The following is a 23,783-nucleotide window of genomic DNA, read 5'->3' as shown; positions in this document are numbered from 1 at the left end:
GTGGAAATGTTAGCTGAGACAAGTTAAATTACTCTTGCTTGTTTGATCTTCTCTAGAACTGTACAATTTCAGTATAGTTTTAATAGTGAACTTGACTGGCAGCCATTCCAAGTATCTGATCAACAAAGCCTAGATGGAAAAAAATAAATGTTTAATTTAGGAAATAAAATATTGGAAAATGAAAAGGGAGAAATTTAAAAACCAAAGGATTAGACACATGAATTTTTTAGGGATAGAGAGATGGCTCAGCAGTTAAGAGCACTGACCGCTCTTACAGAGGACCCGGGTTCAAGTCCCATCATCCACCTAGCAGCTTAACAACCATCCATAACTCCAGTTTCAGGGGATCCAATGCCCTCATCAGCTCTCCGAGGGCATTGCATGCACAGGTGTACTGCACATGCAGGCAATACACTTATACAATAAAATAAAAATAAATATTTTAAGGGATCTTTTGTGAAAATTAGTTTTGTTTTTTAAAAAGAAATTTTCAAAGCTAAGTGATGTTTCTTCCACATTCATTTGAAGAAGTGTGCCAAGGCTAGGTGAGGACATTTCCTGTGTGGAGTATATGGAAATAAGTGAACTGTTGTATTGCTAGGAAGCTCTCATATTGAAAAGAGTGGGAAATGGATTATTTATAGGTTCATAGCAGTATCAGGTTAGAAGGTCAACAAGTATAGCCTCCAGGCTGGCCACCTAGTTTTGTGAATAAAGTTTTATCGGAATACAGTCATCCCCACTTGAGTAGCTGTTGTTTCCTACTGTTTGGACAGATGAGTGGAGTAGAGTACTGCAAACAGCTAAGTACAGTGGAAGGACAGGGAGGGGCTCGTTTGGTATGGATTTGAGACCTTAAATTGCCATTTGTAAACATTGATAGGGCCTTGCTGTGTGGCCCTAGAACTTGAACTTGAGGCAACTGCCTCCTGAGTAGTGGGATAACCATTCTGTGCTTCAGGTGTGTGCCACCGTATCTGGCTACCAGTGTGCCTTTTTCTTTTTTTTTTTTTTTTTTTTTTTTTTAATCTTTTTGAGATAGGGCTCCCTCTAGCCCTAGTTGACCTGGCACTCGATATGTAGTCCAGGCTGACCTCGATCTCACAGAGATCCCCCTTCCTCTGCGTCCTGAGTACTGGGATTAAAGGTGTGCACTACCATGCCCGGCACCAGTGTGTAACTTCTGTATAAAGAAAAAAAAAAATGAGAGCTTAAATGTCAAAAAACCTTAGCAGCTGTTTGGAAAGCTCCATTTATTGTAATCGTTGACATGTTTATTTTTCAAAAATAAATTGTATTTCTTAACTATGGCATTTCTTAGGCTGATGAAAATTTTTACACTTGTGCATGGACCTATGATAGCAATACCAGCCATCCTCTGCTGGCTGTTGCTGGATCAAGAGGCATAATAAGGATAATTAATCCCATAACGATGCAGTGCATAAAGGTGGGTTTTCTGGTCAAATCTGCTTTTGAATACACATCTATTAAAATTGACTGGGGGGTGCAGGGAGACCCTGTTTCAAAAAAAGACCAAAAAAAAAAAGTTGACTGTGATGACTTTAATGGAATCAGTTACTAAAATTTCTAATTTTATTTGTACCTCGTTTTCTTTAAAAGTGTTTTGTTATATTTATTCATTTTTTTTTTAAAATGTGTGAAGAGGCGTATACTAGTATGCCTCTAATGTGGAGGTGAGTGGAGTTAGTTCTTTCTACCACGAGGGTCCCACAGATCCAGCTGAGGTCATCAGGTGTAGGGTCAAGTGAGCCATCTCACCAGCCCCATTGTTTTCTTTATAATCACCTTTGTAATATTTAGATACATAAATTAAGGAACCCCTTAGGAAAATTTTAATATCTATAAAGCATTTTCTGTTGTTTTGTTTGTTTAAATTTCCCCCCTTGCTTTGCTTTGAGAGTCTTGAACTGAACAGTAACAGCTTTTCCAAGGCATCCAAAGTGGGAGTTGTGGGTTCCAGGGCATCTTGTGTAAGAAGCTGCTAGGAAGACAGGTTTTACAAATCACTTTTATTTGACATTTTTAACCCTAGGGCGAATTAGAATCACTTGAGGATCTTTTAAACGCTACTGTTGTTAACCTAAGCCTTGGCTCATCCGTCCAATTTTCTTTTTCAGTTTGTTGGATGACTTTACTATGCATCCAAGATTGAGAATTAATACTTTAAGTGAAACTTCTTTGGGAGGGTGGTTGGGTGAGAGGGCCCTGTTGCTGGAGATTGAACCAGGATTTTGGGTGTCCTAGGCAAGTGCTCTACCACTGATTTACATCTCCAGCCTTATTTTTTCCTTAAGATTTATGAAAGAGAATTTATTGCTTGAGATATGAAACTTGGAATGTTTTACATTTTTATAGCACTATGTCGGACATGGAAATGCTATCAATGAGCTGAAATTCCACCCAAGAGACCCAAATCTTCTCCTGTCAGTAAGTAAAGGTAAGCTTACAGAAATGCTTAAGGGACAAATTGTGTTCAGTGGTAGTTGGTTTTTGTAGGAAAAAAAATCTCAGGCTACACTAGCATTTCACAAACCAAGAAAGAGAGAAAGGATTCATGAATTAGGCCTATACCTGGTGACAGTCGGACCCGGACAAGATTGTGTTTAGCCTTGTTACTAATACTTTATCCTCATGTGAATAATTACATTGCTTTATCAGTTCTGAATGACATACCATGAAAGTTGTGATTTGAAAACAGAAGAATTCAGTTGCCATCAGTCTATTTAGTCATGTTATAAGAAGTGCTGTGTGTTAAATAAAATGGGACTGATTAGATGGCTCAGTGGATAAAGCCTGGCAGTCTTTGGAAACCCTCCATACAAGAGAAAACACCTGGCTCTACAGAGTTTTTCTCTAACTCCCCCACTCCTCCACAGCACCCGTGCCCTCATGCACATAAAACCAAAATAATCAGAAAAGAAGTACTGCATGGAAGATCCTTACTATTTATTCATTTGTTTGAGACAGGGTTTCTCTGTAGCCTTAGCTGGGCTAAAACTCACTATGTAGATGAGGCTGGCCTCTGTCTCACGAAGATCTGCCCGCCTCTGCTTCCTGAGTGCTGGGATAAGGGCATGCATCACTGTGCCTGAGTATCTTTTTTATTAAAAAACAAAAACAAAACAAAACTTGTGTTTTATGAATACCTGTAAAATTTCTTCTGTCCCCCCTCCTCTGCCTTTTAGGTTAGTTTTTTATTTGTATCCCAGGTTCACTATGTCACTAGCCCAAGGAGGCCATAAGCTTACAGACCTCTTCCTTGTTCTGGTTAGCTTTCTGCTGCTGTGATAAAGCACTCTGACCAAAACCAACTTGTGGAGGAAAGGGCTGATTGCATCTTACATGTCCAGGTGACAGTCCGTCATTGGGGGTGTCGGCAGAGTGCAGGCGTGAAGCAGGAGGAGTGCTGCTCCCTGGCTTGCTCAGCTGTCCTGTTTTGAGACAGGGTCTTCCTGTGGCCCCAGTTGCCCAGGAACTCTGTGTAGATCACTCTGGCTTCTATCTCACAGAGATCCACCTGCCTCTACCTCCCAAGTTTTGAGATTAAGTGCTGGGATTAAAGGCAAGTGATACCACACCTGACCTTATATAACCCCGACACCTGTTTAGGGATGGAATTACTGCTCAGCGTGGGCTGGGCCCTCCTTCATCGAGAAAACCTCATAGACACGGTCACCTGCCAGTCTGGTGTAGGAAGTTCCTCAGTTTGAATTGCCTCTTTCCAGGTGTATCAGGTTGACACTGCAGCTAACCAGCACATTCTTGTATCAGCCTTCCAAGTACGCAGATTACAGGCATGCACCATTACTGGTTAAAATTCCTTGAACTGTAAACTACTGAGTTCTCCAGCATGAACTCTAAACTGTTCCCTACTAAAAGAAAGCATTACATTGCTTTAAGCCTCTACTGCTACTACTGTAAGTCTATCTAGGTTTAGACAGACCGTTCAGCCACTCTGGTCATTTGTGAGCTTTCTGAAATGTGTTAGCGTCTTTCCACATTCTGTTCTTGATTGTGTCATCTCTGTACATTTCCACTTCATTCTGATTAAGTCCATACTTTTTTGGTTCTTTTGAGACAAGCTGTATCTGTAGCCCAGGTTGGCCTTAAACTTAAGGTATTTCTTCTGCTTTCAGCCTCCCAAATGCTGAGATTAAAATAGTGAGCCACCACACTCAGCTTTAGGCTTGTCAAACCTGTAACCTCCCCTTCAAACTATTCAGATTACAAAATGACCTCAAATTAAAACTGGCTGGGGTGTAGCACAGTGATAGAATGCTTGCCTCGTGCCTTGGCCTTGGGTTCCATCCCTAGCACCCAAACCAAAATCCAAAGTACAAACTCCAGTATGAAAATGTTCAGTGTCATTTCTTTGCACCTACAAAGACTGAAGTTTGGAAATCACTCCCCCTAAGAACAGCAATGCTTTATTATTAGAAACAGTATTGGGGCTCAGAAATCCCTCTGCCAGTGACTTGACCATAGTACCTCATTTGTTTTCATATGGAAATTTTTAACCCTGATCTTCACTTATTGTGACATTAGTAACCTTTTTGGTTTTTTATTTTAATTTTTTTGAAACAGTATCTTACTATGTAGTTCAGAACTCACCGTAATCCTCTTGCCTCTGCCTCCCAAGTCCTGGGATTATAGGTATGCACCACCATGCTGAGATAACAAGAATATTCTAAAAATCAAACAGCTTTTTCAAAATAAGAGGAATTTTATTACAAATGATAGCTATGAGAAAGTAAAAGATAACGTACGTATGATCAGGAGAAAATATCTATACATGTCTATTATGAGACTTGTATCAAGAGCTTCTCAACTGTTGGGTACAGTTGTGTCCCGGCACTTGGGTTGCAGAGGCAGGAAGGGTGCTGCAGGTTCAAGGCTGGCTTCGTCTACTTCCTGAGTGCAGGCCGTCTTGGGCTACAAACTAAGACCCTTATCAACAATTCAAAAATAATAAACAAAAAATGGCCGAAAGTTCCAGTGAGGAAAAAAATGAACTAAAAGATGTTTAGCAACATTAATCACTAGGGAAAATCAAACCCAAAGCATGAGATATCACTTTATGCTCAGAATGTGTAATAAAAAAGGCAAACAAGGTGTTGACTGGGATGTGGAGAAAACGAAACTCTTCAAACATTGCTGGTGGGAATGGAAAATATACACAATTGCTCTGAAAACAGTCTAGCTTCATACTGATAAATAGAGTTACCTGTCCTAGGTTTGAGAGAGGGCTTATAACCAAGATGAATAAAAATGTAAATGATTAGAATCAAATCCTTTTTCCAGCAGTGCTAATTTCTACTTATTGGCACAGTATGCTATTGCCACTTGGTGTTATTTACCTAACATAGTCCTATTCATTTAGAGTGTTGATACTTAAAAAAATTGTTATTTTTCTTTGAGACAGGGTCTCACTATGTATCCTTGGCTAGCCTCGAACTCACAGAGGTCCCCTGCTTCTGCCTCGTGAGTGCTAGGATTAAAGGTGTGTGTCACCACGCCCAGCCTTTTTAAAAACTTTTTCACATTTATTTTATGTGTGTGTATACCGTGGTGCACATGTAGAGGTCAGGACATTTTGCGAGAGCTGGTTCTCTCACTCCACCATGTGAGTCCCAGGGATCAAACTCAAGCTGTCAGGCTTGGCAATGTGCACCTTTACATCTGCCTCCCACCCCCACCATCTTTCTGGCCATTGCCATTCTTACATTTCAAGCATTGTGTGACACTTCTTTCCATACATACTCCTTATTCATATTTAATAGAAAAGATTGGGATTGTGGGGTATAGTTTACTATTACAGTGCTTGTCTAGCATGCACGAAGTCTTAGTTTTGATTTTGGATCTCCCCACTGCAGTAGGGGAAGAGGGATTTTACCTTGCGTTTCAGTGCTAGGGATTGAACCCTGGGCCTTGGGTATACTAAGCAAGTACTTTGAGCTATATCCTCAGTGCTAGCTTGATAATTTTTAAAGTTTTCAGTCACAATTTTGGCTTTTTTGTAGAAATCTTACAAATATCTTTAATTTATTAATGTCAGTATAGTAAAGGAAAAAGTATTTTGTTCTATGGTATAAAGTTATTTATAGAAAGTATCTAAACTTATTTTCTGATCAGAAGTTATCTCCATCAAATTGGTATATTAAATTATTCATGGTAAATATACCTAAAACTATTTAAGAAAACTTCCATTTCTCTGGTTAATTCTACATGTGACATGTTTTTAAGTTGTTGCACAGTATAGATGGCGTTCTTAGTCTTTTGTGCATAATTTCATTCTAAACCTTTATAGCTTTTAGTCTTTTAAGGGCATATTGAAAATTCTCTGTAAATGAATGATAAAAGTTCACCTTAACTTTTTATTTGTACTAGATCATGCTTTACGGTTATGGAATATCCAGACGGACACTCTGGTGGCAATATTTGGAGGTGTAGAAGGGCACAGAGATGAAGTTCTGAGTGCTGTAAGTTGAAGTTGTGGAGAATGACCTTGACCTCTTTCCTTCGTAGGACACATGCTTGCTCTTCATCCCGCCTGCCAGGCTGTCGTTTCATTTGTGTTTTAATCTAATGGGTAAAGGAACAGAGCAAGGAAAGACTCTTTTGGTTTCAGTTTATAAAGATTGCTTGGACTTGATACAAGTGCCATGATTCTCATGGAAGAATTGTTATGTTGTTTTTGGAGATAGGGTCTTACCTTATAGCTGCTCTTGAAATCTCATCCTCCCACTCAGCTTCCTAAATATCAGGATTTTAGACACGCACCACCAGACCGAACATTTTCCTTTTAAATCCTTTCTTAAAATCACCAAGTTAATTTTTTTTCTTGGTGTTTTTGTTAGTAAAGATAGAAAACTTAAACTAGCTGTATCTATTAAAATTTTTCCCTTTTTTTTGAAATAAGTCTTGTACTTTTAGGTAGCATACAAGACCAATAGTTGGTGGTGTTTATTTGACATTTATTTATTTATTTATTGTTTATTAATTGTGTGGGTAGATGTGCAAGTGTCGTGGCCCATCTAAGGATCAGAGGGCAGCTTGTGCTGGTGTCCTTTCTCCTACCAGGTCTGGGGATAAACTGTTGTCCTTAGGCTTGATGACAAGTGCCTTTACTCATTGAGCCCTCTTGCTGCCCTGAGTGTGTATAGAGTTAAGTGCATGCTGTCTTTATGTTGCTGTTTTATAATTCATGATCTTATATCAGTATTAGTAAGTGTTCGAAGTTGGTAACATTGGTTAGCTTTGCATATATTCCATATTAGCTCACTTGATTTCTTTGGTCATTTTATGCCTCTTTGGTTCTTTTTATTAAACAACTTAAAGGGATACCATATTTTGAAGCATATAGCATTTTAATGGGAGGTGCTAAATTACTGCTAGGGTTTAGGCTTTTCTGCCTTGTGAGGATCATAAACACCTTGGGCTATCCTGTTAGCTTGAATCTTTCTGAAAGTTGTGGTAGCTCCTCTGCATCTGCTTTGTATCGGAGTCAAGTGAACTGCCCTTTATTAAGAATTGTAACTTAGCCGGGCATGGTGGCGCACGCCTGTAGTCCCAGCACTTGGGAGGCCAAGACAGGCGGATCTCTGTGAGTTCAAGGCCAGCCTGGTCTACATAGTGATGGGATACAGGGAGACCCTATCTCAAAAAGACAAAAAAAAAAAAGAATTATAACTTAGAGCCATAGACTCTAAGGATGTTTTGTTGATGTTGACAGTGAAGTTATTAGCAGTAGCAACAGCTATATTTCCAACATCAATAAACACCAAGCCTAATGCTCTAGTAAAAAAGCTTTCAAGTTGGAATTAATGTATAATATCTAGCTTAGTATAGAAAACAGTCTTCTTCCTTAAAACTCTTTTCTGTTAATTCTCAAAATGCAAACAGGAGAGACACTTGTGACTTTGTAACGCAGGCATTCACTGCTAGGGTAGGTGTGTGAGGTTTTCATGAATCCATTGTGTGCCTTATACTAAATTAAATAGCATTTCTGGGCCTCCCTGTCCAGCTATGAAATGAGAGTGTTAATAAATAATAGATTTTTTTTGTCTATTAAAAATGAGTGAAAAGTTGCAGGGATGTGGTGGTGCATGCTTGTAATCCCATGGGAGGCTGTGGCAGAGGGGTTCTGAGTTCAAGGCCAGTCCCCAGCCCCTTACAAAGACAGAAGAGAAAGCTAAAATCTGTTACTTTTCTATTAGACTTTATTTCCTTTATTTATTCAAAAAGCGATCTCTAAAAACAATGTAATTTTGAACTATTTTAACTTTGAACTAGAGTGCTGGTGAGATGACCTGCGTTTGATCCACAATAGCCACTTAGTAGAAGGAGAGAATGACTCCCCCCAAGTTGTCCTCTGACCTCTGTGCATGTGCGGTGACACCTGCACCACACTTCCCCACAAATCAAGCAAAAATATTTAAATAGAGTTCAACAAATTCGAGTAATTCACTTTCTTGCCCTCCATATTGTGATCTGTTGGCAACAAAGTAATTAAAACTTTAAATATGGAAAACATTAAACTCCACCAAATGTTGTATTGTGGATTGAAATGCAGTTTACCTTGTGCATCAGATGCAAATTGGACCAATATAATTTGGAACTGTACTTACTTAAACTTTTCTGTTTTACACCAAGGATTATGATCTTTTGGGTGAAAAAATAATGTCCTGTGGTATGGATCACTCTCTGAAACTTTGGAGGATCAATTCAAAGAGAATGATGAATGCAATTAAGGACTCGTATGATTATAACCCAAATAAAACTAACAGGTAACAAATTCCTGTCTGCTGCTGTTCTGGATGCTTCCCTCCCTGGTGCTGTGGGATGAGCCCCTGGTGCAGCTTCAGGTGCACTTCTCTGCTCTCTCCCTGACTTCAGGGTGTCACTTAGCTGCCATCAAATTCATCCCACTTAGGAGAAGCCCTTTATTTTAATTTTTTCACAGTCATTTTTGAATTGTGTTTTCATCTTAATTTAGTGGTACATTTCACTTGTTTTTATTTAGGTGCGCATGTACTTGACTTCTTTTAGTTGTAAGTATAAAATTTTTTAATCACCTGCCCTTACTGTGGAATAGAGAAGGTAAAAGACCCATTAATAAATTCTCATTCAAAGATAGTAAATTAAGTTTTAAAAAATGGCTTTCTAGTTATAATTTATAATATACTTTGCTGTAAATGATGTTTCTTTCATTAAGTAGAGAAAATTGAAATTAAGGAGTCTGATTTCATGGTACTACAGAGTGGGGAATCTAAACTTTTGAAATGCCTCAATTAGTGCACTTTTCATATTTCTACCCTTAAACACCAGGGTACAATGTTAAATTTATATTTTTTAATTAGTTTACAAAGTTGTCCTGGTCTTTTTGAGAGGGCTTTAACTAGTATTATTATAATATGCACTCTACTAAAAAGCAACTAATAGAATTATAACAATTAAGAATTCATGTCAAGGGAAGGGCGATGGCTCAGTGGGTGAGAATGCTTGCTGTAAAAGCAAAAAGACCTGGGTTCAGATCCCTAGCACCTAGGGCATGGCTGTGCATACCTGTAATTTCAGTTTTGGTAAGCAGAGACAGGTGGATTCTAGGAGCTTGCTGACTGCAACCTAACTGAACTTAGGTGCTTTGAGTTCAGTGAAAGACCCTGTCTCAAAATAAGGTGGAGAGTAATACGTACCAGGGAAGACACCTGAGGTCCTCTGTCCTCCATATCCACATGCATAGGCGCATACACACACACAGAAATTTATGTCTTAACAAAAGACCTTAAAATTTGAATTGGATCATTAGAGATAATGAGCTCAGCCTGTTATTTTATTTTTATATAAAAAAGATAAAGAGAGGATTAGTTGCCCTAGTAATTCATAGCATATCTCACTTCTACAGCCACTTAAAATAAGAAGTGATTGGGGCTGGAGAGATGGCTCAGGTTAAGAGCACTAATTGCTCTTGCAGAGGACCCAGGTTTGATTCCCAACACCCACGTGGTGGCTGACAACCATCCAAAACTCTTAATTCCAGGGGATTTGATGCCCTCTTCTGACCTCCAAGGGCATTGCATGACACAGGTGCATCTACATGTAGACATTACACTCATACACATAAAATTAAAAAAAAAATTTTTTTTAATTAAAAAAAGTGAATCAGTTGGGTGTGGTGGCGCACACCTTTAATCCCAGCACTCGGGAGGCAGAGGCAGGCAGATCTCTGTGAGTTCAAGGACAGCCTGGTCTACATAGTTCCAGGACAGCTGGGGCTACAGGGAGACCCTGTCTCAAAAAAACCAAAAAAAAAAAAAAAAAGTGAATCACAGGCTTGAGGGTGTGGCTCTAATAAGGGTGATGCTGTGGGTTTGACACCCCCCCAAATCAAAAAAGAGATAAATACCATAGACTCACTTACTAGATTAGAAATGTTAGATATACTTTTAATTAACTAGCTTCAGAGTTAGTAGCAGCGTATCTTGTTGTTTTCTCACAAATATCTTTAAGCAAAAATTGAGCACATTTTAGTTTCTTTTTTTTTGTTTATTTGTTTTGAATCAGGGTGTCCTAGCAGCCACAACTGGTCTGAAGCTTCCTCTCTACATCAGGGTGGTCTCCATCTTACACAGCTCCACCTGCCTCTGCCTCCCAAGTGCTGGGATTAAAGGCGTGGGCCACCAGGTCCAGCCTACATTTAGAACTACATTTTAGTTTCTTAAATGCAGAAATTATTTGGAAAAGATTTTATGTTCAGTTCATCCACCTTTTAGAAGGTAATTGATTTATAGTTCTTTTACAAGGCTATTCATTTACAAGGCATACACCAGAATTTGGAATGATATTTTCTGGTTCCTAGAAAGATGTCTTGAAGTATTCTAGGTATTTTGACTTTTGGGAGGCTATAAAGTCTTAATTTTAAAGGATTGAGCAGGTATAAGAGTTTTAGTGGTGGTGGTGGTGGTTGGGAGCTTTTTGGTTCTGGGGATTGAAGCCACCATCTTTCATGTGTTGGGCAAGTACTCTACCACTGAGCTACATCACTAGTCTAGGCAGCTGCATTTTATATATATCAGAAAACAAAAATAAAATTGAATTTGAAAATATAAGTTAAAAATCAGTTTTTAAAGCTTTATTGGTATTATTGTGTGTGAGGAGCTTGCCACTGCACTTGTACACATGGTAGAGGCTAACTTTGTGGAGACAGTTCTCGCCTCCCACCTTCCATGGGTTCTGGAAACTCAGGTTGTCAGGCTTGCATGCCAGCACTTCTGCCTGCTGAACCATGTTACCTACTCCAAATTTAAAAGGAAAAAGTGAAAAAAAAAAAAAAGATTAGAAAACTGATATTGGAAGAAAGTAAAAAGTAGACACTTTTAATTCTCAAAAAGAAACAGGTTAACTAATAAACTAGCTAAGAACATAGAGAAGGGTCATATTTGTGTTAGGAGTTTTTAAAATTGAACTTAAGAGCCAGGCATGGTGGCATATGCCATTAATCCCAGCACAGGGGAGGCAGAGGCAGGTGGAGTTCTGTGAGATCGAGGCCAGCCTGGTCTCCATAGTCAGTTCCAGGCCAGCTGAGGCTACAGGAAGACCCTGTCTCAGAAAGACCAGAAAAATTGAACTTAATGTAGCTTAGTCGTAGGAGTGCTTGCCTTACTCACCTGAGACACTGTGCTTAACCCTGAGCACTGCAGAAAGACAGCTTATAAATCCCAAGCTGAAATGATAGTGTGATTCTACTGTACTTTTAACTTTTTACATTTCCATTCTTCCTTCAGGCCATTTATTTCCCAGAAAATCCACTTTCCTGACTTTTCTACCAGAGACATACATAGGAATTATGTTGATTGTGTGCGATGGTTAGGCGATTTGATACTTTCCAAGGTATGGAAAAAGTAGAGTTAAGCCGTACTGCTATATTGTGTGTGTGTGTGAAAGAGAGAACTTTATAGGAAACAGAATTTTTAAGGAAGTTTATTAAAATGAATAGCAGATGGTAAATGTGTCTTCAAAAGTGTTCTATTTTGGTAGATTTGGAAACTTAGGGGGAAAAAAGACCAATGAATTTTAATTCTTTGTGCTCTAGTAAGAAGTGTAGCTTAGAAGGTGAGACTGACCTGATGTTCAGTGATGTTGCAGAATAACTAAAGCCATCAGGAATTTTTTCTTTGTGTTTGTTTCAACAAATCTTTATTTGCAAAAACAAGTGACAGGCGTTAGTTGGCTGACAGGCTGCAGTCTGCTTACCCTGTTCTACCGTGTGATAGGTATAGATACACAGTTGGCCCTCCCTATCCATGGATTCCACATCTTTGAATTCAACCTACCAGTGATCACTTATTTGAAAAAAAGAATTGCATCGATGGCTAAACATATACAGTTATTTTTCGTCAGTCACCAAATAATGCAGTATATCTACAGTATAGCATATATACCTATAGTGGAGCATGTACACTATGTTAACAAAAATGTAGGCATGACTTATAGTATGTGGAAGGGCGTGGGTAGGTTGTATGCAGATGCAGTGCCCTTTAAATAAGACACTGTAGCACCTGCAGACTTGGTGCCTGTGGACGTTGTGGAGCCGGTTCTAGTAGCTGAGGGATGACCGTCTTCCCTTGTTTTCTTTAGCTGGTCATGTAGAAGTTACATTTTCTTAGGGTAGAACTTAATTTGCTTTTTTTTTGTTTTCCTTTTGGGATTAGATTTTACTGGTTTTGGTTTCCATTTTTTCTCCTTAAGCTCTTGATCTTGAAGTGATTAGATTTAGATTTACAGGAGGTTTCAGAGGTAGCTCAGAGAATCTCGGTTTGACCATTGCCCAGTTTCACTCAGTGGTTATTTTCTACATAACTGTTTAGCATACCTTAGAAAGTAACACTGGTGTAACGTGATAGATTCTTGTCTTTTTATCAGTGAGTCTGTTACAAAAATGCTATAGATGGGGCTGGAGAGATGGCTCAGCTGTTAAGAGCATTGGCCACTCTTGCAGAGGACCTGGGTTTGATTCCCACCACCCATGTGACAGCTAAGCAACTGTCAGTAACTCCAGTTTCAGGGGATCTGACACCCTCTACTAACCTCCGAGGTACAACATGGGTACACCTAGACACATGCAAGCAGTACACTCATACACATTAAATAAAAATGATAAATAAAAAAAATTTTTTTTAAAAAGAATGCTTGCTAAGTGGTATTCCAGGGTATCACTGTATCATCACAGTTCATTTAACCACATACTATTGATTCTTTTGGTTGTTTCCAGTTTGGAGCTATTACAAATCTGCTTATGAACAGTTAGTTGTGTATATGGTTTTCTGTGGACCTGAGTTTACTTTTTCTCTGGGATAAATGCATAGGAGAACAACTGGGTCATAGTTAAGTTTTTTGTTTTAGTTTTTATTTTTATTGTTTGGTCTTCTCAAGGCAGTGTCTCCCTGTAACCCCAGCTAGACTGGAATTCACTGTGTAGACCAGGCTGGCCTTGAACTCACAGAGATCCGCCTGCCTCTGCCTCTGGATCTCTGGGATTAAAAGCATGTGCCACCATGCCCGGCTGATGGTTAAGTTTTAAAGAAACTGCCAAACTGTCTTCCAGAGTGTTCTGCCATTTTACATTCTCACCAGCAGTGTGTGCGAGATCCAGTGTTGGTATTGTCATTATTTTTCATTTTAGCTGTTATGATGGTGTGTAGTGAAACCCCACTGTGGGCTTGATTTGCATTTTCCGGTGGCTAGTGATGTTGTTGAACATCTTTTTCTATTTACTATTTACTATCCATCTATCCTTTTTGGTGATGTCTCTTTGTATCTTTTGCTCCTTTTATAATTGGGTTGTTTTTTTGTTTGTTTTTGTTTTTACTGTTGAGTTTTGAGTGGTCTAAACATATTCTAAATATGACTCTTATATCAGATACATTATTTGCAAATAGTTTCTTCCAACCTCTCATCTTTTCTTCTCCTTAATAGGACTTTTTGCCAACAAAATGTTTAGTTAATTAATTAATTGTGTGTGTATGTGTTTGCTCACCTCATCGAGGTGAGGACAACATACAGGGGCCAGTTCTCATCGTCCCCATCTGTGTTCTGAGTATCAACCTAAGGTTACCAGGCTTGGTGGTAAGCACCATTGCCTGCTGAGCCATCTTGTAGCCAGTTCCCCCCAAAGTATTTAGTTTTCATGAAATAAATTTGATTAAAAAAAAATGCATGAGTTTTTTTTTTTTTAATTTTTTAATCTTATGTAGGTGAGTGTTTAGCCTGCATGTATGTAAGTACACTCAGGTGCAGAGCCCATTGAGGCCAGACAAGGGCATCAGATCCCCTGGAACTGGAGTTACAGATGGTTGTTAGCTGCCATGTGGGTGAAGGGAATCAAAACCAGGTCCTTGGCAAGAGCAGCCAGTGCCCTTAACCTGAGTCATTTCTCCAGCCCCATGAATAATGTTTTTTATGTTATGTTTAAGAACTCTTCACTAAGCCCTACATCTTAAAGATTTTCTTCTGGGATGTGGTGGCTCATGCTTTTAATCCCAACACTTAGGAGGCAGAGACAGGCAGGCAGAGCTCTGTGAAATTGAGGCCAGCCTGGTCAATACAACAAGTTACTGGCCAGCTGGGGCTACGTAGTAACAGTCTGTCTCAAAAAAAAAAAAAAAAAAATTAAGAGGAAAACAAGGTGTGGTATTGCACACCTTTAGTCCCAGCACTCAGAAGGCAGAGGCAGGCGGATCTCTGAGTTCAAGGCTAGCCTGGTCTATATAGTGAGTTCCAAGCCAACTGGGACTGCAGGGAGACCCTGTCTCAAAATGGCCAAAAGAAAAGAAAGATTTTCTTCTTGTAAAACTTATGCTGTATGTTTATCTTTTTTAAAACATTTTTTGATCTTTAAAAATTTGTATGTGTACAAGTGTTTTGCCTATATGTATATAAATGCACCTGCGTTGTGCGGAGACCATGGAGGTCAGAAGAATCCTGTAACCTAAAGAGCAGTTATTCTATCATCTGCTAAAAGGCAGTTTTCCTTCTGCGTTAGTTCTTTTTCTATTGCTGTGACAGGACATCTGAGCTATACAACCTAAAAAGAGGAAAAATTTGTTTCAGTCCCTGACTTCCTGAGGTTTGTGACAAGGCAGAACATCGTGGTGAGGAGTGTGGTGGAGTAGAACTTAACTCATGGTGACTAGGAAACACAAAGAAGAGGGGAGAGGGCCTGGCTCCTCCAAATCTCCTTCAAGAATATACCCCCAGTGTCCTCTCCAACTAAGTCCTGCTTCCTGATGTTCTCAGTCCCAGTAGCTCGTAGACTGAGACCAGGCCTTTTCACACATGACCTCTGGGGGTGTTTCACATCCAAATCTTGTACTTCTTTTAATGTAGGGTGTCTCCACATAGCCCAGGCTGGCCTTGAACTCCTAGCCTTTGTGTCTCCATCTCCATATTGCTATTATTACAGGTGTGCATATTTTCTGATCTGTGCTTTTTTTTTTTTTTTTTTTCAAGTTTTATTGTGGCAGGGTGTGGTGGCCAGTGGCTTTAATCCCAGCAGAGGCAGGTGGATCTCTGTGAGTTCAAGGCCAGCCTGGTCTGCATAGTAAGTTCCAGGTCAGCTGGGGCTACAGGGAGACCCTGTCTCAAAAAGACCAAAAAAAAAGTTTTATTATGTGGGAGTGTATTTCCTGCATGTCATGCAATGTCCTCAGAGGTCAGAAGAGGGCAAGAGGGCATCAGATCCCCTGGAGCTGGAGCTACAGACAGTTGTTAACCACCATGTGGGTGCTGGGAATTAAACTGAGAGTAGCCAGTGCTCTTAAACATTGAGCCATCTCTCTAACCCCTGATCTGTGCATTTTATTTTCCTTGTCAGCATTTATTCAGATTCTTTTTTACACACACACACACACACACACAGCCATGCTGGCCTTAAGCATGCTAGGCAAACACTCTAAGATATTCGATTGTTTATTTTTGTCCCTGAAATGACTGATGGGTCCTTCCACTGTTTTCTTTTTTTTGTTCCAATTGGATAATTTCTGTTGGTTTTTAAAATTCTTGTCCCCCCCCCCGTCCATTAATTGAGTTTTAAGTTTTGATTATTGTGTTAGTTACTTGTTTGTTCCTACAACAAAATATCTGACAAACGCATCTTAAGGAAGGCTGGGTTGTTCTCCCTCACAGTTGAGTGGTGCAGTCCATCATGGCAGGGAAGTCATGGCAACAGGAGTGGGAGGCAGCTGGTCACATGGCATCCAGTCTGGAAACTGCATGCTGCTCAGCTCACTTTCGCCTTTTTTATGCAGCCCAGAACTCCAACCCATGGAATGGTGCCACCCACATAGAGTGTGGGTCTTCTGCCTCAGTTAAAGTAATCTAGAAAATCTATCACATACATGCAGATATTTGTTCCCATGGATTCTAAATCGCATGACTTTGGCAGTCATAATTAGCCACCACAGTTAATATAGTATCTTCCCTTTGGAAGATGTCCGTGTCTCTGGCACTTGCTGTTGTTCAGGTGTGTTTGTGTTGGTTGAAGCAATGTTTGTGATTTAGTTCTGATATCTCCATGTTGGTATCTTTTTTATTTTTTAATTTTATGTGTATGAGTATATTGCCTGCATGTATGTGGGTGCACACCTGCCGTGCAGTGCCACAGAGGCCAGAGGAGGGCTTTGGATTCCCCTGGAACTGGAGTTAAGGATGGTTTGTAGCCACCATGTGGGTGCTGGGAATGAAACCCGAGTCCTCTGCAAGAGCAGTCAGTGTTCTTAACTGCTGAGCCATCTTTCCAGCCCCCCCATGTTGGTATCTTTTTTAAGTTAAAGCTTTACTGATTCTTGGTATAACAAGTAACTTTTTTTTGAGACCTGGATATTTTGAGCATTATGAGACTCTGGAGACTTCCTTATTGTCATTCATTCATTCAGTCAGTCATTCATTCATTTTATGATGCTGGAGATAAAACCAGGGCTTCTCAGGTGCTAGGGAAGCACTCTCACTAAGCTACATTCCTAGTTATGGTTGTTTTTGAGAGCGCAGATTGCTAGCAGGCTTCCTTTAAGGTCTTTTCAGTTGTGGAAGGAAGCACTGCCTTGGTGAAGGTGGGAATTCAGAATGTCCACTAGGCCTCAGCAGATACCACCTTAATTGGGAGGGGCCAGCCTTCCTTAGTGCTAGTACTCCAGCGGCACTGTGGATTGTCTGTGCCTTACCACTGCATGGCGTTGAATGTTCTGATTGCCATACCTTCTGATACTAGCCCAGCCAGAAAAGTTAAGCTACTCATTACTACAAGGGTGGAGAGAGAGCCAGGGTTATGTACTTCCGGTTCTTTGTGGAGCCAGTAGATTTCTCAGCAGGCCTTTGAGGTTCAATTGGAGATGCTCTCACAGATTTTTTTGTGGTCTGGAAGTTAGGCTGCTACTTTCTTAGTCCTTTGAACTGAAATAGCAGAATTTGGCTGAAGTCTTCCAGTCTTTACCTGTTAGGATTTCTGAGTTCTGCCTTCTCAGGATCCATACTGGGTTGTATATAGCAAAAGAAACCCAAGCTGTCTTAGAGATTCTGATTTAGTAGAGGATTTGATCCAGTTGTACACTTAGGGCAGCATTGGGCTAAGTGATCTCAGGGACGGGACTTTGCAATTAATAATTTGTATAAGAGATGTCAGCACTAGAATTTCCAAAATTTGAAAAAGGTAGAGAAGGAGGAAAAAAAGTGTTTTCCTCATCCTAATCTTTCTGTGGCCTTGTGGTTAAACTGTTTAAATGCAGTGGCCCCTGAAAGGCTGTCCTGTGATTGAATAGGCTGCCCTGAAAAGCTCTAGGGCAGTGCATGTGCGCTGGGGTTTTAATCTTGGTGCTGTTGAGGTTGGGCTGTGTGGTTTTTGCCTGCTGCTGGGCTGGAAGGAGCACCCTGTTTCACAAAGCAGCATCTCTGGCATTTTCCGAGAGGCTAGACGTGTACAAAGGCCTGTGGTAGGGAAACCGCCAAGCCAGTGGCAATGCCAGCGGCAATGGGAATAGTGCCCACAGGGCGATTTTTTTTTTTCTTTGTATTTCTTTTAAATTACTGCTCTGAGTAGAAGTGTCTGAAGACTCAATGTACAAGTTAGGGAAAGTGTAATGTCACAGCCTGTTCTGATCCTGCCCTCCCTTGAACCACTTTGCATGTATCCCAGTCTCAGAGGCTCTTACAGGAAATCACTTACTTAGGATGTCTGCTGAGCATCTGGCATGTGGTGCTCACTCTGTGAATGAAGGATCCAGAACAAATATTTCAAACATGATTCTTTGTCTGATTCTGTTGCTGATCTCATTTTCTGTCCTCAAGTGTAGACATGGCTCAATAAACACAAATGAATGTATATTTCTGGATTAGACAGGTTCTTTGAGATATTCTAAAATGGCAACAGTTTCGGTTTGGGAAATTTCAGTTCTAATACATGTTTCATTTCTCTTTTTCAGTCTTGTGAGAATGCCATTGTATGCTGGAAACCTGGCAAAATGGAAGATGATATAGATAAAATTAAACCTAGTGAGTCTAATGTGACTATTCTTGGGCGATTTGATTACAGCCAGTGTGACATTTGGTACATGAGGTTTTCTATGGATTTCTGGCAAAAGGTAGCAGCATATTTTTACATTTTGAAATGATTTGTCTAATGAAAGAGCATTGCAGTTCTAGCCTTTTGTTTTGTCCATGTTTCTTGTCTTCTGATGTTGACTGTATCAATTCTGTATCGATTGCTTTGCCTACCTTTGTGGGCTGCAGTCATCTGCAGTGCCTGTTATAAAAGAAATGAGCAGTTAGTTAGTAAATGCTGCGTTCTGTAATACCTGTTTCGAAGACAGTGTTTCAATGTGCTAATCTTACCTAGCATTTTCCTAAAAAAACTCAGAGAAAAATCAGCATGGAAGAAAGGCAGAATACCTAGTTACCTAAAATTTTAAAGAAACCTGTTCCTGGGATTTTGTGAACAAATTAACTGAGTATTTCTGTAACAAAGTTTTGGAAGAGCTTTCCACTTTTTTATTTTTAATTCTTTAAAGCAGAAAAAATAAGTACCATGCTAATGCTAAAATTGTAAAGCCTTCCATAAAATGTCATAACGCCATCTTTATTTAAGACACTGATGAAATATTAATTGCTTTTATTCCTATTTACAAATCAGGAATATAAGATCCAAAGAAATAGTCAAGAGCGCAGTCAGAGACTGGAGCCAAGGTTTTTCTGAAGTAAGAAAGATGTCTTAGGATTGCTTGAATGCCTTAGAGCCTGGTGGTTTTATTAATTTTATCTTTTTTAAAAATATGTTTACACAGATGCTTGCATTGGGCAATCAGGTTGGCAAACTTTATGTTTGGGATTTAGAAGTAGAAGATCCTCATAAAGCCAAGTAAGTATTATGACATTTCAGAATGTTCGAAATTTCAGCCTTTTTATCCAAAATTTCGTGTCTATAGAGAGCGAATGATACCCGTAACATCATCCTTAAATCATTCATTCATTCATTCATTTTTGTGGTGCTGGGATCAAACTCCAGGCCTTATACATGCTAAGCAAGTGTTTTACAGCTGAACTATGGCCCTAGCCCAGTCATTTTGACATTTACAAGTTTCAGACTATTTCAAAAAAAAATTTGTTTTAAGTTCAGTAATTGTCATTGATACCTTGGTGATAAGATAAATACATGCACCAAACTGGATGAAATTTGAGATTGAATTCTTAGTGATGATAGTCTGGTTTTAAATGCTTTCTATGAGGCTTGGAACATCTGTGCATTTTCTCATTCACTGTTTTAATGTAAATAGCATTGTGTTTGATACTTAACCATTTATCATGTTTTTTCCCCAGATGTACAACACTGACTCATCATAAATGTGGTGCTGCTATTCGACAAACCAGTTTTAGCAGGGATAGCAGCATTCTTATAGCTGTTTGTGATGATGCCAGTATTTGGCGTTGGGATCGACTTCGATAAACTATTTTTTCCTAATAAATATTAGAACATGTTGTCTGTGTAAAATAGAATTAATGTATCTTGCTAGTAAGGGCACATAGAGCATTTAGACTTGTTTTTCAGCATTCAATCAGGCTGAGCTGAATGTAGTGATGTTTACATTGTTTACATTCTTTGTACTGTCTTCCTGCTCAGACTCTACTGCTTTTAATAAAAATTTATTTTTGTAAAGTTGTATGTTATTTTTATTGTGGTGAAAAAAATTTGGAAGTAAAATAATTATGCCTTACCTTGTGAGAATGATTGTTTGAACTGGAGAAATCTGTTTAATATGCAGATTTAAGTGTAGATTGTACAACTAAACTACACTTGAATCTTGATTCTGACACTATGTAAGTAACCTTGGATAAGTTAATATAATTGTGTTTTAATTTCCTTATGTGTAAAATAGACACAATACCAGTCTCAGGGATGTCAATATCTGAGACATTTCAAACATTATCTGCTAAATAATAAGCTCTAAATGTGTTTCAAGTTGTTCTTGGTTACTGGATATCTTATGTCTTATGTCTTTTGGACTCATACTTTTAATGGTTTCTGTGTTCGTTTTCTAAATAATTGTTTAAAATTCAGTAATGAGACTGGTGAGGTGGCTCAGTGAGGAAAGGCCCTGCCACCTCCAGACTGGCCATTACGGCCTGAGTTCAGCATGGTGGACAGAGGAACCGACTCCCGCAGCTGACTTCTCACTGCCACCCTCACACACCCATGTACATAGTTTTTAAATTCAGTAATGTTAGAAGATATGTTGTCTTATATTAATTAGATTTGTAACTACACCATAGTAACCTTAGTGGAAATGTCATCAATAGAACAAAGGACATAGACAATCAGATAATGAAATGAGTATGTCTTGTAGTGAGTTATCACTTTGCTAAAAAGGATATTACTAGCTTAGAGAGATAAACAGATCTCATAGGGTTAGAAATATATTTTAGACTTGGATTCAGAATACATTGGAAGTTGGAACCAGGCTGGGTAAGAATGCTTGCTGTACAAGCCTAAGGACCTAAGTTGAGGTCTCAGCACCCACATAAAGCTAGCCATGCCCACATGCATGCCTATGGGAACCCTAGTGTTTTGGGGGAACAGAGATAGGATCTTTAGGGTTTACTGGCTGCCAACCTAACTGCAGTTTTGGAGAGAGCATTTAAAGAGAATAAGACAGGCATGGTGGCGCATGCCTTTAATCCCAGTACTCGGGAGGCAGAGGCAGGCGAATCTCTGTGAGTTCGAGGCCAGCCTGGTCTACATAGTGAGTTCCAGGACAGCTGGGGCTACAGGGAGACCCTGTCTCAAAAAAAAAAAAAAAAAAATGGAATAAGACATAGTGAAAGAGGACACCTGATGTCCTCCTCTGGCCTCCATTCGGCCTTCCCCACAAGACACACACATACACACAAGATCACACATGGAAACGGAATAAAGAAAGCTTTGATAGAAGTAAAAAATGAGGTGAGCCAGGAAAATACAAGACTGAATTTTGCTGTTTTTTTTTTTTTTTTTTAAGATCCATATAGTTTTAAATTTTGGTTTGGTATTGTAGACTTGTACAATAATTGGACTACCTCCTTTTGAACTCTGAATCAAGGTTTACTTCCCTCTGAAGAAACAGGAAAACTTGATCACAATGAACCATGATCACCACAGTGCATCTTAGTCTAGTGGATCCTTCAATTTTTTTAGCATCTGTCCCTTCATTTTATTTTTATTTTATGTGTTTGAGTGTAGTGCCTGCCTCTACAGCGCAGCCGTGTCGTGAAATGCCCATGCAGATCAGAAGAGGGCATTGGATCCCCTGAAACTGGAGTTACAGATGATTGTTAGTCACCACGTGGGTGCCGAGAACTGAATCTGGGTCCTCTGCAAGAGCAGCTAGTGCTCTTAACTGCTGAGCCATCTCTGCAGCCCCAAGTGTCTTGAGTGACAAGTGGTGGGGAATATATTTTTGCCCCAAAGCCATTTTTGCTAACCCCTTTGGTGGATTTACCAAAACAAACACTGAGGGCCTAGGTCAACCAAATAGTTCGCAACCAGACATTAGCAGGTAGTGAAACAAGCTCTATGACTGACAGTTCACAGTATGTTTACGTCACCAAAAACCAGTTACTGAAGTTATTGGAGACTGTAAAACAGACATCCTATTTAAAGTCATACCTTTCCAGGCCAGGAATGGTGATGCATGACTATAAATCCCAGCACTTGGGAGGCTGAGGCAGGTGGATCATAAGTTTGAGGTCGGCTAGGATAATCAAAAGACCATCTCAAAAACAACCCCCCCCCCCCCCCGCCCCATTACTCAGCCTCCGTTGTACTTTTAGTCTCTTCAGTTACTATATACTATACAGCAAAAAGTACTTGAGGGCCCAGGAGATGGTTCAATGGGTTTGCTACACAAGCTTACCAGCTTGAGTTGGATCAGTGGCTGGAAAGAACCAGCTCCTAAGGGTTATCCTCTGACCTCTGTGTATGCCTGTAAAAGTTTTTAAAAATCACTCATTTGATATTTCTCTTCCCATTGTGTGCATGTTAAATGAGAGAACTTTGTTTTATTAGTGTAACTCTAGCACCTAGAGTAATGCCTTGTACACAGGGGGACACAAAATACTTGCTGAAAGAATGAAACGTGAGCAAGTGCTGTGAGACGGGAGACAAACTTGAGAAAGTGGATCAGAGAAAAAACTTTTAGAAATGAGAACACATTTGTTGGGGCTGGAGAGATGGCTCAGCAGTTAAGAACACTGGTTGTTCTTGCAGAAGACCCGGGTTTGAATCCCAGCACCCCCATGGCGGCTAACAACTGTAACTCCAGTCCCAGGGGATCCTACAGCCTCTTCTGACCTCCACGGGCATTGCACGACACGGGTGCACTTACCTACATGCAGGCAATACACGCATGCACATAAAATAAATTTTTAAAAAGTTAAAAATTGTTGAAGTAAAAAAGTACAATGGATGAGGTTAGACACAGCTATGACTAGTGAACTGCTGCATTAAGAAATCACCTAGGATGTGGTATAGAATCAAGGAAAGACTCAGAGTATAGAGGGCGAGTGAAAAGGTGAAGCAGTACACTTACTTGGTGACCCAGAAAAAGAAATGCATGAAGCAAAGGAAATATACTTGAAGTAACAGATCTAAAGATTATCACATGGGTGTGTAAGAGCCAGGAGAGATGGTGGTCCTGGCATCATCTTGCCCTTGAAGTGGCCACTAATGGGCCACTTGGCTCAGTCTCTTCCAAACTTCATCTATAGCATGTTCTGAGGAAAAGGATCCTCCATAGTTTTTTTCAATCTAGGTTATGGGACGGTTGTAACATTTCTCCTAAAGTCTTGTGATGAAACCAGATGCTCCCAAGACCTTCAATGCCACAACTGTAGGGACAATGAGATACGGAAATCCTGGAGTTCTTTTTGGACAGTAGATCACAGGTGTCATCTCTAGCAGGCAAGACATCCTAGATTCTGTTCTTAGCCTGCAGCCTGCACCCACACAGAGACACTTAAGTAGCCTGTAAAATTGAAACCACAAAGGACAAGTCGAGCCCTCGAGTTGCAATAGCAAGAGGCTTTTATTTTACACAGGTACCTGTGGGCACAACTCCTGACAAAGGGAGAAGCCCCCCAGGTCTCGGGTTTGGGGTTTTTATAGAGCAGAAGCAGGTTACAGAAGCAGAAGCGTGGTTATTGGCTAGCTTAAACTATTACAAAATGCTATAGGGAGAGCGGGGGGG

At 39.8% G+C, this 23,783-nt stretch overlaps 1 protein-coding gene across 2 annotated transcripts in view; it reads left to right on the top strand.

Moving 5' to 3' along the window:
- Eed (embryonic ectoderm development) overlaps positions 1 to 20,273 on the top strand; it is a 32,578-nt gene extending 12,305 nt beyond the window's left edge. Inside the window, exons 5-12 of one of the 2 annotated variants that reach the window (XM_008844142.3) lie at positions 1,322 to 1,447; positions 2,377 to 2,458; positions 6,409 to 6,500; positions 8,674 to 8,807; positions 11,805 to 11,910; positions 18,492 to 18,650; positions 19,350 to 19,423; positions 19,882 to 20,273. In XM_008844142.3, the coding sequence (XP_008842364.1) occupies positions 1,322 to 1,447; positions 2,377 to 2,458; positions 6,409 to 6,500; positions 8,674 to 8,807; positions 11,805 to 11,910; positions 18,492 to 18,650; positions 19,350 to 19,423; positions 19,882 to 20,008 (900 nt within the window). In that variant the 3' untranslated portion in view covers positions 20,009 to 20,273. The remainder of the gene's footprint in view (positions 1 to 1,321; positions 1,448 to 2,376; positions 2,459 to 6,408; positions 6,501 to 8,673; positions 8,808 to 11,804; positions 11,911 to 18,491; positions 18,651 to 19,349; positions 19,424 to 19,881) is intronic. The other variant, XM_008844141.3, reaches the window with a different exon arrangement.
- The last annotated feature ends 3,510 nt before the right edge of the window (positions 20,274 to 23,783 follow it).

The sequence above is a fragment of the Nannospalax galili genome, unplaced genomic scaffold (genome assembly GCF_000622305.1).
Source record: "Nannospalax galili isolate Female #2095 unplaced genomic scaffold, S.galili_v1.0 scaffold278, whole genome shotgun sequence".
In the NCBI taxonomy this organism is placed as follows: Eukaryota; Metazoa; Chordata; class Mammalia; order Rodentia; family Spalacidae; genus Nannospalax; species Nannospalax galili.
This window is presented reverse-complemented; position numbering and strand designations above follow the sequence as displayed.